Genomic DNA, 12,093 nt, shown 5'->3' with positions numbered 1-12,093 from the left:
TTTCCTCATGCTCTTCTTCCCTGTTCTGATCTTAGTTGCTCTCTTTATATCAAAGAAGACATTTGGCATTTGTTTTTTAAGGATTGGCTCGCTTCACTTANGAACAGGGTATATTTTTCCATCTTCTAAGATCTTCTTCTATCTCTCTCTTTAAGGTTCTGTAGTTTTCATTGTATAAATCTTTCACCTCTTTTGTTAGGTTGATTCCCAAGTATTTTATTTTTTTTGAGGATATTGTGAATGGGGTGGTTTTCCAAAACCCAGAGTATATATAATTGTAATTCTTAATAGCTTTGACTGCTGAATGTTAGGCTGGATTATTTATTGATTTTTTTTTTACTACCTCATATGGAATAGCTTTACAGTAAGGCCATCTACATGAATGTATTTAAAAGTTTTGCTTCACACAAATGGAATCTGTTAGAATAACTTTGACGAACTCAAATGTTTTATTATTTAGAAGAGTTTCCATATTTTAAATTAGATACTAAAATAAGATGATTGAGAAATATTTCTTAGATTACTTCAAGAGAACTAATCTTTGGATGTCATTTCAATTTCAGAATTTTGTGTATTTTCTTCATTTTCCATTGATCTTAATTAACTGTCGCATAATCTGAAGTCCACAGAATTTTCTATTATTACAGCATCTTTCTACAATCTGACTTCAGAAAAGTTATATCTTATACATTCCTTTGCTTTTCTGCCCATATTTTCTGATCTTTTTTATTTGGGATTTTATTATTGGCTTTATGAATACTTGCTAAGGTCGGTATTTCCTTGCTTACACAATAAAAATATCTTTCTAACCCAGAAGTAGAGTTTGTTTTAGTTATGGTTATAAAGGTAGTGGAGAAACTATATCATTATAAACTATTTTACATAAATGAATTATTTCACTAAGTTGGATATAAGATTAATTCAATCCATTTACTTCTATTGGATAGAAGTAAGTACTATGAGAGAGATCCAAGTTGTATCTTTCATGTTTTGTGATTGAGCAATAGTTTAATATATGTAATTTCGGTTCAGGTTGGGCATGTCAAGAGAGGAGTCTATGAAGCTTACTTCTGGACCAAACAATAATGGAGCTGAAGGTAGTTCTTCACGTGGGACCGCTGGTCTTCAGGGTTCTTCTGCACAGACCCCCTTGGAAGAACAACATCCCAAAAGCATGCAAAGTTCTGCTTCTTCACAACCTGATCTCTGTGCTACAGTGTGTCCAATGGTCGAAGTTCCAGCTAAAGACGTAATGACAGATTTGGAATCAGAGGATATTTTGATCCCCGAGGAAGCTGTGATTCAGGAGGAAATTGCAGAAGAAGTAGAGACTAGTATCTGTGACTGCCACGATGAAAATCACAAGACAATACATGAATTTTCAGAGGAGTGTGAAAGTCCAACCACCTCTCAGGAAGAGCCCCTAATAGCACCTCCTGATGGCAACGTAGAATCCTGTGTTGTGATGAATGATGTTTTAGAAACTTTGCCTCATATTGAAGTTAAGATAGAAGAGAAATCAGAATCTCTGCAGGAAGAAATGTCAGTTGTTATTGATCAATTAGAAGTCTGTGATTCTCTTGTTCCTTCCACTTCATCTGTGACTCATGTCAGTGACGCAGAACTTAAGGAACCAGAAATTGCAATAGAGACCAATACTCCAAAAATAAAAACAGGGTCATCATCTTTAGAAGGCCAATTTCCACATGAAGGAATTGCTGTAGATATGGAGCTACAGAGTGATCCTGATGAACAGCTTTCAGAAAATGCTTGCATCTCTGAAACTTCTTTCTCTTCTGAGAGCCCAGAGGGAGCCTGCACCAGCCTGCCATCCCCAGGAGGAGAAACCCAATCCACATCTGAAGAATCATGTACTCCAGCCTCCCTTGAAACGACATTTTGTTCTGAGGTGTCCAGCACTGAAAATACAGACAAGTATAATCAGAGGAATCCGACTGATGAAAACCTCCATACATCTTTGATATCGGAAATATCTCCAATATCCACTTCACCTGAAATATCAGAAGCATCTCTTATGTCTAACTTACCATTGCCATCTGAAGCATCGCCAGTATCCAATGTACCTTTAACATCAGAAGCATCACCGATGTCTGATTTACCTTTGACATCGGAAACTTCTTCAGTGTCTTCCATGCTTCTCACCTCTGAGACCACTTTTGTATCCAGTTTGCCACTTCCTGCAGAAACATCTCCGATTTCTAATTCTTCCATGAGTGAAAGAATGGTGCATCAACAAAGAAAGTCACCTTCAGTATCTGAAGAAGCACTCTCCCCACAGAAAGATGAACCCTCTGCTCCTGCTAAACCCCTGGGAGAAAACCTCATCTCTCAGCAGAAGCCTGTATCCAATACTCCTGAACCCATCAAAATGGGTTCTTCTTCCATTGCTCCTGAAGCGTTTCCATCTGAAGAACTACACAATAAGACCCTGGGTCAGCAGCCCTGTAAATCACATGTTGAAATTGAGAAGCCCTATCTTCCTTCAGTCCCAGAACTTTCTTCTACAGAAATGATGAAAGTTAAAAATCTTAGTGTCCTACAAAGAACAGAAAAGAAAGGGCTATCCTCTCCATTAGAATTACCTGCCTTCTCTGAAGAGACAGAGAGCAAGGGAAATGAGCCTCCATCAGCTAAATTACAGGACAAGCAGTACATCTCTTCAGTGGATAAGGCGTCATTTTCAGAAGGCTCTAGAAGTAAAACACATAAGCAAGGGAGCACACAGAATCGATTGGAGATCTCGCATACTTCCAAATCATCAGAGCCCTCCAAGTCACCAGATGGGATAAGAAATGAATGTAGGGAATCAGAGATATCAAAGAGGAAAACTGCAGAACAGCATAGCTTTGGAATCTGTAAGGAAAAGAGAGCTAGGATAGAAGATGATCAGTCAACCCGGAACATATCATCCAGTAGCCCACCCGAGAAGGAGCAGCCTCCAAGAGAGGAACCCAGGGTTCCCCCTCTCAAGGTATGATATATATATTTTTAAGATATGATTTTTTATTTTTTTTTTAATATTTATTTTTTAGTTGTAGTTGGACACAATACTTTCATTTTATTTGTTTTTATATGGTGCTGAGGATCAAACCCAGGGCCTCACACATGCTAGGCTAGCGCTCTACCGCTGAGCTACAACCCCAGCCCTAAGATATGATTTTTTAAAAAGGAAATTGTATAAGAGGCTTCCCTTATTAAGAAACTTAACTTTCAGGCCAGGCATGGTGGAATACACCTGTAATCCCAGTGGTTTGGAAATTTGAGGCAGGAGGATTGTGAATTTAAAGCTAGCCTCAGCTATTTTGCAAGGTCCTAAACAACTTAGCCAAACCCTGTGTCAGAAAATTGAAAAGGGGCTGGGATGGGCTCAGTGGGTAAGTGCCCCTGGGTTTAATTTCTGATACTAAAAGACAAAAGGGGGAAAAAAAGAAAGAAAGAAAGAAACTTAAACTTCAAGAATAGATTAGGTATTTCAGGTGTTTTTCTTTACAGTTTTTATACCACAATTCACAGTCAATCCTTCTAGCATCCAGTTTAATAGTAAATGATCCTTTTTAAAACTATCCAATGAGTTCATAAACAGGTATTTAAACATCAGTATTTAAGGGAAGAAATTAAGAAGAGGGAACAGGATGTGGAGAAGCCTGGAGTCCACTAAGACACTAAGACTTTTGTGGATCCCAACATATAGAACTCCACACACTTGGGGAAAATGTGAGAGATATTTCAGTGTCCTAGGGAAAGTAGTCTAAAGTCAGAGGGCAGCACTGTGGAAGTGAAGGTACATGTTATTCCTGCATTCATTTTCCAGCTAACATTGAAAACCATCATTGCTTAGCAAAGATGACCTGGTTTATGGCCTCATTAAATATTCCTTGAATAAATTTATAAAATTGCCTTATGAACTGTGAGGGAGAATAATGTAGATACAGAGACATACAAATCCTGATTTTTATTTCCAAAGAGAAAAAGAGTCATTAATTTCACAAAGTAATAAATCCGCTGGGTGCATGCCTGCAAATCCCAGCTATTTGGGAGTCTGAGGTAGAAGGATCACAAGTTCAATTCTAGCCTGGATAACTTAGCTAGACCTTTTCTCCAAATAAAAGGGACCAAGAATGTAGCTCAGTGCTTGCCAAGAATGTGCAAGGCCTTGGGTTCAACCCCCAATATTGTAAAATACTATTACTATTATTATTACTACTAGTAGCACTACAAACTACTAGTAGAACTATAATAAAGTCTCATGATTCTAATAAATTTTTAATTCTCATTAAGCAAATCTTTTATATAAATTGGATCTGCCTAAGTAAACTGAAAATTCAGGTCAATTCAAAAGAAACCCTCTGTTTAATTAAAAAATTCATACCCAATGTTATTTTGATTTGATGTTTCTTATCTAAGCCAATTTATATTTTTGTACAATAAATTAGAGTATTCCCCCAGTTCAGGATTGATTGGAGTTATGAATATCTCAAGCTCTTTAAAAATATCCTCCTTTATTCTTTCATATCTATTTTTATAGTCAACTCATAATCTTCACAAGGTTGACTTGTTTGTAAGAATGTGGTTATAGTCATTCTATTTAACAAAGCAATTTCAATTAAATAAAATTCTAGAGATGTAAGAGATGAACACTAAACTCCAATTAAAAATCCATTATTGGGGCTGGGGTTGTGGCTCATTGGTAGAGTCCTTGCTTGCCTAGCCATCTGTGAGGCACTGGGTTTGATTCTCAGCACCACATAAAAAAAATAAGTCAGTAAATAAAAATTCAGTATGTATTTTAATTTCTGAACCACAGAAAGAAAAATATAAATATCATTTTTAGAGGAAATATTTTTAAACATACCAGCCTGATTTTTTTTTGGTCTAAATATCATTTTCAAAATGATATGCACTTTATTAATAGATAGATGGATGGGTGTTAGAGATGTTAAACACATATTTGATGTTTGGCCTTAAACTCTTTTTTTAAAGAGTGTTAGATTTACTTTTAAATACGTTTATTTTTTTTTAGACTGGGAAATATTTAAAAGGAACAATTTAATTCTGTTGCCAAATTCACCTCTTCTTGTCATAGATTAGAGGAGAGGCTTTTTAAGTGATTTACAAAAGATTAAGGAGACAACTCAGGAAGATGATAATTTCATTTATCAAGGTTCCAAAACGTAATTCCAAATAGAAATTATCATGTAGTCGGTGTTGCAGTTATAGTGTAAATGTATCTATGTTGGGGGTGGGGGAGGTTTTCTAAGAATTTTTTTTTTTTTCAGAATGGGGGGAGAGAAAACAGACTACTTTAAACAGCCTGACTTGGGAGCCCACAGATACTCTCTCATTGACTGGTTTATATGACCCTATGTCAGATGACTCTACCCTCACAGGCTCCGTTTTTTTAAGTGGAAAATGAAGACTTTAACCAGGGTCCTTCCAGCTCCACAAACCAATGACTCTGAGAATCCTCTTACTGACTGGAGCATCACAGCATTGCTATGGGATTCTGGGTGCTAGGTCTTGTGCCTCAGGAACTTGGCAGTGATTTCATGTCTCTTCATTAGCATAAGTAGGCAAAAAGTATAGAATGCAACATGTTCCAAGTTTAGCTGATCGTGCATTACCAACATCAAAAGAAACTGCCCACTCCATACTTTCTGGGAAAGGCAGAAAATCAGTGTTGCTCTTGCTTTTATGAAGATGTAATGATGTAATGATAATGTAATCCCTTTGGAAAACTGTGCTCTCACAAATACAGTCTCATGCAATCTTTATAACAGCCCTGTGGAGGAAATAGACCAGAAATAACTCATTTCATTTTACAACTGAGTTTACAAACTCATATAGTGTGCTTCTTACACACCTATAAGGCTGCACACCAGGTGGTATAGGAATACAGTCCTTGGCCAGAGAGAGTTACCTGTGAAATTCAGGTACGTAGTAATTTGCTACCATAACAGAGTACCTTTGTGTGATACCTTTGTGTGAAGCCAGGATAATTCTCGTCTCCCGTCCTCTTGACCTGGACTTTTTCTTTGGGTCAAATTAAGTCAGGTCAACTCAAACAGAGTAAGTGTCCTAGTTGTTTTTTTTTTTTTTTTTTTTTTTTTTTTCCCTACTCTAGCAGGGAGGATGATTTAAGAACTAAGCAGATCCAAACTTTTTAGCTAATCTTATGGTACAAAACATGGATTTTGTTTTCATTTATGTAAGACATTAAGACAGTGCTTTATTTCCATGCCAAAGCAAGTCACTGGTTGATTTTTAAAACATCATTTCATACCCTTGTTGCACTTACTGTTGCTTTACATCCTAAGCGCTCATTCAGAGGTATAGTTCCTTTCATGTTGTAGGAGAGCACTGCTTGTTTTCCAGTTGCATCATGGCCTCCCACATGCCTTCTCTGCCATCACATATGAAGTGCTTTTTCTTTCTGTTCTTTCCTCACAGATCCAGCTTTCCAAAATCGGACCACCCTTTATTATCAAGAGTCAGCCAGTCTCCAAACCAGAGTCCAGAGCATCCACTAGCACCTCCGTCAGTGGAGGGAGGAACACCGGAGCCAGGACCCTTGCAGACATCAAGGCCCGTGCCCAACAAGCTCGGGCCCAACGTGAGGCTGCTGCAGCTGCTGCAGTGGCCGCTGCAGCGAGCATCGTCTCTGGCGCTATGGGGAGCCCAGGAGAGGGTGGAAAGGCAAGAACCCTGGCACACATCAAAGAGCAGACCAAGGCTAAGCTCTTTGCAAAACATCAAGCCCGAGCCCACCTCTTCCAGACTTCTAAAGAGACCCGGTTGCCTTCGCTCAGCTCCAAGGAAGGGCTTCCAAACTTAGAAGTCTCTTCTACCCCTGAAACAAAAATGGAAGGTTCCACCGGGGTCATTATTGTCAATCCAAATTGCAGGTCTCCTAGCAACAAGTCCGCTCACCTCCGGGAGAGCAGCACTGTTTTACAGCAGTCTCTTAACCCCACTCAACTTCCGGAAACTGCCACTGACTTATCTGTACATAGTTCTGATGAAAACATACCTGTGTCACATTTATCCGAGAAAATTGTTTCATCTACCTCTTCTGAAAATAGCAGTATGCCCATGCTTCTCAATAAAAATCCTGTCCCCGTGTCTGTCTGCAGCGCTGCTATGTCGGGAGCAATTAAAGAACACCCCTTTGTGAGTTCTGTTGACAAATCCTCTGTGCTGATGTCCGTCGACAGTGCAACCACTACCATTTCTGCTTGTAATATAAGCATGTTAAAAACCATCCAGGGAACTGACACTCCATGCATAGCCATTATACCAAAATGTATTGAAAGCACTCCTATTCCGGCCACTACAGAGGGCGCCGGTATATCCAGCTCCATGGACGATAAGCCACTGCTCATACCAAGCAGCAGTGCCACTAACTTAATCTCCAGTCAGTACACCTCTGTGCCAACTCCCTCCATTGGAAATAATTTGCCAAACCATCTCTCCACTAGCTCTGTCTTGATTCCCTCCACGGGAATTAACAGCAGATTTCCTTCTGAGAAGATAGCCATGCCTGGGAGTGAAGAACAGGCCACCGTATCCATGGGTACCACTGTGAGAGCAGCCCTCAGCTGCAGTGACTCAGTGGCGGTCACCGACGCTCTGGTTGCACGTCCGCCTGTCGCAATGTTTACGGGAAACATGCTCACTATAAACTCTTACGATAGTCCTCCGAAGTTAAGTGCTGAAAGCTTGGACAAAAATTCAGCGCCTCGAAACAGGGCAGACAATTCTGGGAAACCTCAGCAGCCACCCGGGGGCTTTGCACCAGCAACCATAAACAGATCCATTCCCTGTAAAGTCATCGTTGACCACAGCACCACGCTGACCTCCAGTTTGTCACTGACTGTCTCCATTGAGAGTGCAGAAACCAGCTTGGACCTCCAGAGCAGGTCTGTGAGGACAGAGGTATCCATCCAGCCCATGGCGTGTCCTCAGGTCTCTGTAATTAGCAGGCCTGAGCCAGTGGCAAGTGAAAGTATAGACCACAGTTCGAGTTTCATTGCTGCCTCTGCAGTCAAACAAGACTGTAAAACCCTGCAGGCCCCCTGCACCAGTCTCCGAGAACTGCCCCTTGTTGTTCCAGACAAATTAAACGAGGTGGCTGCTCCTAGTCATAGCTTTGCTGAGCAGACCCGGAACCCAACTACTTACAAAAGTGAAGCAGACACAACCTGTAGCAATCAGTATAACCCAGGAAACCGGATCTGCTGGAATGAGGATGCCATGAGGGGCACAGGACAGCCTCTGGTCAGTCACTCTGTTTCAGGTAAACAGAAGGAATATGCAGAGCAGAGCTGCCCGAAGGCCATCAAAACTGAACATGCCAGCTACTCGCACGTGTCAGAGCTGCACCCCAGGAATCTCATAGCAAACGTCGCTCTTCCTGTGAAATCTGAACCTCACGAAGTGGACAAGGGCTTTAGAATGGACACCGAAGACTTCCCTGGCCCTGGGCTGCCTCCGCCACCGGTAGAGGTAGCCGCCACCATACCACAAGCACAGAACCTGGATGCTCCTTCGTCCAGTGCCAGGGAAGAGGCCATTTCCCTGGTTCCAGACACCCTGAAAAGAGTTCCGAGTGCAGGAAGCTCAAGCTGTCGTCTGTCATCCGTGGAGGCTAACAACCCACTGGTGACACAGCTACTGCAGGGCAACCTGCCTTTGGAGAAAGTGTTGCCACAGCCCAGACTGGGTGCCAAGCTCGAAATCAACAGGCTTCCTTTGCCCCTTCAAACTACCTCAGTGGGTAAAACACCACCAGAGAGGAACATCGTTGAAATGCCTTCCAGCTCTCCAAACCCAGATGGTAAGGGCTACTTGGCAGGGACTCTTGCACCACTACAAATGAGGAAGCGAGAAAACCATCCCAAAAAGAGAGTAGCCAGGACTGTAGGGGAACACACTCAAGTTAAATGTGAACCAGGGAAGTTGTTGGTGGATCCAGATGTTAAAGGGGTGCCGTGTGTCATAAATTCAGGCATGAGTCAGCTAGGACACAGTCAGCCATTTAAGCAAGAATGGCTGAACAAACACTCCATGCAGAACAGAATCGTTCACAGCCCCGAGGTCAAACAGCAAAAGCGGCTGCTCCCCGCATGTAGCTTCCAGCAGAACCTATTTCATGTTGACAAAAATGGCGGTTTCCACCCTGATGCTGGTACCTCACACAGACAGCAGTTTTACCAAATGCCCATGGCTGCCAGGGGCCCCATTCCCACTGCAGCTCTCTTACAGGCCTCTTCCAAGCCCGCCGTGGGCTGTAATGCATTTGCCTTCAATAGGCATCTTGAACAAAAGGGATTAGGAGAGGTTAGTCTTCCTTCAGCACCCCACCAGCTAAGGCTAGCCAACATGTTGTCCCCCAATATGCCCATAAAGGAAGGTGATGACGTGGGAGGGGCTACACACACAATGCCAAACAAAGCACTAGTGCATCCTCCACTGCCCCCACCTCCTCCACCCCCGCCCCCTCCACCCTTGGCCTTGCCCCCCGCCTCCCCCACCACCACCTCCACTACCTCCACCTCTCCCTAATGCAGAAGTCCCATCTGATCAAAAGCAACCGCCAGTTACCATGGAAACCACTAAGAGACTTAGTTGGCCACAGTCCACGGGCATATGTAGCAATATAAAATCGGAACCTCTTTCTTTTGAGGAAGGTTTAAGCAGCAGCTGTGAACTGGGCATGAAACAAGTTTCCTATGACCAGAATGAAATGAAAGAACAGTTAAAAGCATTTGCGCTAAAAAATGCAGATTTCTCTTCCTATTTGCTTTCTGAGCCACAGAAGCCTTTTCCCCAATTAGCTGCTCAGAAAATGCAGGTGCAGCAACAACAGCAGCTCTGTGGAAATTATCCAACAATACACTTTGGTAGCACGAGCTTCAAAAGGGCAGCGTCTGCAATTGAAAAGTCCATTGGGATTTTGGGAAGTGGCTCTAGTCCTGCCACGGGCCTGCCTGGTCAGAACGCTCAGATGCCTGTTCAGAACTTTGCCGACAGCAGCAACGCGGACGAATTGGAACTGAAATGCTCTTGCCGGCTGAAAGCCATGATTGTGTGCAAAGGCTGTGGGGCCTTCTGCCATGATGACTGCATAGGTCCTTCAAAACTCTGTGTAGCTTGCTTGGTTGTACGATAAGAGCTGAGTGAACGATGCAGTATCCCTTTTTGACACGGAAAAGCCAAACAGCAACCGCAAATTGAATAATGTAGTGACTGACTTACATGCTAATTTATTTTACTTTGTAACAGATAATCTTTTTTTCATAGGATTATTATTTTCTTGCATTTTTTTTATAATGAGGAGGATGCATACCAACTGACTGGCTCAACAGCATGTTGAGCATATTTAATTGCCATTCCCAGCTTCAGAAGTTTCTCTCTGTGCATATACAGGTTACTGCCCCATTCCTCCTTCACCCCCTTGGAGCCCAGGTACAGATAGGAAAAGGACAGTTTTTATTGCTTCGTCACCAGAAATGCAGATGTAGAAAAAGAATGGTAAAAAATAAGGTGGACATGTATTTTTCTGTCAATTAGCTATTACAGCAGGTATTTCTGTACTTGCCGTTACCACCATGATGAAGTCATTTTTGGAATGGGGAATCTGATTTAAATGTGTGATTCCTTGTATTTATTCATATCATGAAAGATACATTAAAGAAAGCATGCCATTAATGAAATTCACTGTCTCTGTTCTCTTTTCTCCCTTCTTTTACTCTCTCAGAGACAATGGCAGAAAATAAGTATCTGCCGTGAATTTTGTACACAGATTTTAGTGAAATGTGTCCTGTGTCTGAAATTGCAGCATGGGCCTCATACCCAGTAAACTGGATCTAGCCCTTGGACACCTGATAATATAAGATCGGTTGGCCAACATAGAGTCACAGGTCCAGAAAAGTTTGGAGCTTCGTGTATGACTTTTAACACCAAGTATGAAAAAAATATCCTAAAATTAAAAGCAAATAAAATACTGTATGTGCATGTATAAGTGGTTTGATTATATACATATTAATAATAACTTTCACTCTAATTAAATGAGTAGATATTAAAAATTGAGGGAAAATAATCGTAGCCCTGTATTAATGACACAATGTATTCTCGTCTCTACCCCAATGGAAGTTGGCCATCTCTTTTTACAGGTGTCATTGATGTTCAAAGGGACTTTAGAAGGTTGACGTGTGACATTTTTCTGAACCATTTTATTTTCTCATGATTCAGTCTAATTGTATTTGACTCTGAAATAACCCTTATTTTAAAAAAAATACATTTTTAGGTATTTTATGTTTTGCTTCGCCCCCTCCCCATATCTGGGACCATAAACTGCTTTCAAAAAAGGGATACTGCATCTTATAATTATCTTCAGTGCTTATCCAGTTAAGTCTGAGTGTCAAATACTTGAGCTACATTCCGTAGACGCTGGCCGCCATCCTGCTGGAGAACAGCTGTAGTTCAGGAGGCTCTGTTCCCAAAAGCAAGTTCAAAAGCACATGCACATGTGGGAAGATGAAAGAAAGCAAAAGCCACGCCCATTTAACTTCAGATTCCAGAGCACAAAATGTGGAACACCATTAATCCATTGATTGATTGTGGCTGTAGAATTTTTTTTTAAAAAAAAACGGGGAAAATCATCTTTATCCAGGGTAAGAATGACAGATGTTTTCACATGGGATCACTCTAATCAATGTAAACTTTTTGACATTCCCTGAGAACATGTCTTATAAGTTAACTGGAATGTACAGAAGTTACATTCCTGAAGCAAAATATACCTGTAATTATTTTATGAGCAACTATGATATTTTTCCCTCCATATTTATTGTGATGTTGCCAAATTTTTTTTAGGTAATAGGAGACATTATGTTTATTAAAAAATTCCTGATAGTGAAAGATATTTAAGAACAGCAAAGGAAGTCCTGCCCTGTGGCCACGATTAGATGCTTCAGTACTGTCACTTCTATTATTCATATTAAAATTGACAAAATGAATGAGAAAGTTAGCAATGCACTTAACCAGCCCTTCCCAAGGAATGCAGCATAAGTGCCA

General features: G+C 41.1%; 1 protein-coding gene across 1 annotated transcript in view; it reads left to right on the top strand.

The window, feature by feature from the left end:
• Asxl3 (ASXL transcriptional regulator 3) overlaps positions 1-11,659 on the top strand; it is a 140,375-nt gene extending 128,716 nt beyond the window's left edge. The window contains 3 exon segments of the mRNA XM_015482250.2: positions 1,033-2,992; positions 6,469-9,534; positions 9,536-11,659. Coding sequence (XP_015337736.2) covers positions 1,033-2,992; positions 6,469-9,534; positions 9,536-10,189 — 5,680 coding nt within the window. The 3' untranslated portion in view covers positions 10,190-11,659.
• The last annotated feature ends 434 nt before the right edge of the window (positions 11,660-12,093 follow it).

Source organism: Marmota marmota, unplaced genomic scaffold (assembly GCF_001458135.2).
Source record: "Marmota marmota marmota unplaced genomic scaffold, marMar, whole genome shotgun sequence".
Lineage (NCBI taxonomy): Eukaryota > Metazoa > Chordata > Mammalia > Rodentia > Sciuridae > Marmota > Marmota marmota.
The sequence above is the reverse complement of the archived record's forward strand: the minus strand, read 5'-3'. Positions and strand labels throughout refer to the sequence as shown.